Source organism: Ostrinia furnacalis, unplaced genomic scaffold (genome assembly GCF_004193835.3).
Source record: "Ostrinia furnacalis isolate ACB-3 unplaced genomic scaffold, ASM419383v2 OfSCF7492, whole genome shotgun sequence".
Lineage (NCBI taxonomy): Eukaryota > Metazoa > Arthropoda > Insecta > Lepidoptera > Crambidae > Ostrinia > Ostrinia furnacalis.
The window spans coordinates 42,878-45,274 of NW_021137731.1; the positions used below are offsets into that span (position 1 = coordinate 42,878).

Sequence of the window (2,397 nt, forward strand, 5' to 3'; positions counted from 1 at the left end):
CATCCGCACTGTCCGTTTCCTAAAGTTGTCGTCTATAAATTGTCGGCAAATATTAAATTAAATTAAGTATTAATAAACAACTTGAAAAAAAAAACACGAACTGCCTAAGACGGGAAAATTAAGAGCCACAAACCGAGCAGCGGTCGTGACACTGAAAACCACAATACATCACAAACGTAATGTTACCTTACAGTCATGACCTTTGCGATGACCGCACAGAGGCTTTCACGAATGCAACGTTACGAAACCTGGACTTTACTTTTACTCCCTGAGAAAGCCTTCTGAGTTTTCGGTACGTTTTTTCAACGGACAACTCGCGAGGGGTGCGGAGAGGTATATAAAGTTACGCGACCGACGCCGGCGCACAGTGTGAGACCCGGATTTGAAAGATGTGGAGGACCGTAGCTTTCGTCGCGCTCGCGGCCACCTGCCTCGCTCTGCCCGCCCAAGAGGCAGGCCACTCGGATAACGACATCGAGGGAATCGGAGACTGCCTCAGAAAGGATTCCACAACATGCCTCAAGTACAAATTCTTCTCGTTCGTGGACAAGATGATCGGACAAAAGGAAACCTTCGCGTTGACCGATGGCGTCACAGTGGTCAGAGCGTCAGATGTTCCTGCTGAAACTGGTGCACCCAGATCCATGGATCCGATTACCAGGTTGAAGAATTACTTCGAGACGCATTCTCTGCGGGTCGAGGTCAAAGGTGCGGATGTAATCGATGCGGTGTCAAGTGCAGGTCGCGCGTTAGAAGATACAGTGTCGAATTTCGTCGAAGATGACACCGAGGAAGGCAGAGGGAAGAAAAAGAAAGCGGCGAAGCTACTAGGACCTCTAATGGCGGCTTTGGCTATGAAGCTGATGGCTTTGACGCCTCTCGCGATTGGAGCGATCGCGCTCATAGCTGGCAAGGCGTTGTTGATCGGGAAATTGGCTCTGGTGCTGTCAGCGATAATTGGTTTGAAGAAGCTTCTGTCTCAGCAAAAGCATGTGACCTACGAAGTGGTGGCCCACCCTCACCACACTTCGAGTCATACTTCAAGCCATGACTACGGCGGTACCAGTGGCTATGGTGGGGACTCCGGTGGCTACAGCAGCGGCGGTGGCGGTGGCGGCCACGGTGGCGGCTGGGGCAGATCTATGGACGCTCAAGCTTTAGCGTACTCAGCTCAGAAGCCTCAATAACTGCGTCCTACATTTACGTCCCCCTTTAAGCGATTTCACTTGATTGTTTACAACTTTATCCGTGTGAAAGAGTGATGTACGACTGTATTTATTATGACTGTGTTTAGTTAAGTCCTTTTTCTTTTGCCATTCCACTCGATATCATAGTCATTATTTATTTTCTTCGACCTTATAGGTCGCTCGTGTAGCTATTTTCATAGTGTATTTATCTAAGACTTATGTATATACGACTTTTTTCGACTGTATTAGTATTATCTAGATATAGCAATCTATATATTGGTTATCAAAACCAGTACCTGGCTTTAATATTGTAAGTGTTATGTAAGATATATTGAACTGTTTTTGTATATATTATGAGTATTTTATAATCATGTCATCCTAAGGGGTCATGAATATTTATATAATTCATTCATTATTGAAATATACGAATCATTATTTATCTCATTAATAATAATGTGAACACAAAGATTTATTTAATGTTATTACAAAATAAAATCTTGTCGAGTGTTTAATTTTAACAAGCAACGAATCTCATAATCCTAAAGACCATTCATTCAATCTTTCTTTCTCTGCACAAAAAACGGAGTAACGAGTTCCCACAGTGTACTCGTAATTATGCGCGATCAATCATCAACTCATGAGCCATCTTCTTTTTGTCATATACATCTGACGTATTAAAATATTCCCCGTGTCATCTACGTTGGTTTAAATGAGAAGTGAAAAGCGGATCTTGAAGTAGGTCACTGTCATCAAGGGAATATGCGAATGAGTGGAAAAATAGAGACTCGGACGTGTTCTATATTCGAAATGGAAAAACAAATGACATCCTATACGTTCTGAAGTATGACATTGAGTTTCAAATATTCCATATTTAAAATGACAATCTAATGAAAACAAATGACGATCTTATAGGTGTAAAACTTAAGTGTTCTATGTTTGAAATAGAAAACAAAATAGCAGATTTTTTATGAAGAATTTAAAGTCCCATTATGACGTGCCAGTATCTTTAACTAGTAATATTAATAGGATAGAAAGAAGGATGTGTGGTCAAATGGATACGTCGATTTTTCTCAAAGCAGACGAGTGTCTAGTGTATTTTTCTATAAGAATTTCTAGTGAACTGTGAAAGGCGATCAAGTTTTCCATTCAAGACTAGCCTAGACTTTCAATGACATATTTCTAGATCTAGTTTTAAGTAAGTTGTGTGTAT

General features: G+C 41.2%; 1 protein-coding gene across 1 annotated transcript; it reads left to right on the top strand.

Annotated features, from left to right (window-relative positions):
* Window positions 1-353: 353 nt before the first annotated feature.
* Window positions 354-1,640, top strand: Osi7 (osiris 7). Its single transcript, XM_028321292.1, has one exon. The coding sequence runs from the start codon at window positions 390-392 to the stop codon at window positions 1,185-1,187; it is 798 nt and encodes a 265-aa protein (XP_028177093.1). The 5' UTR covers window positions 354-389; the 3' UTR covers window positions 1,188-1,640.
* The last annotated feature ends 757 nt before the right edge of the window (window positions 1,641-2,397 follow it).

Coding starts and splice junctions, on each gene's coding strand:
- Osi7 (XM_028321292.1), top strand. CDS start 390: ATGTGGAGGACCGTAGCTTTCGTCGCGCTCGCGGCCACCTGCCTCGCT.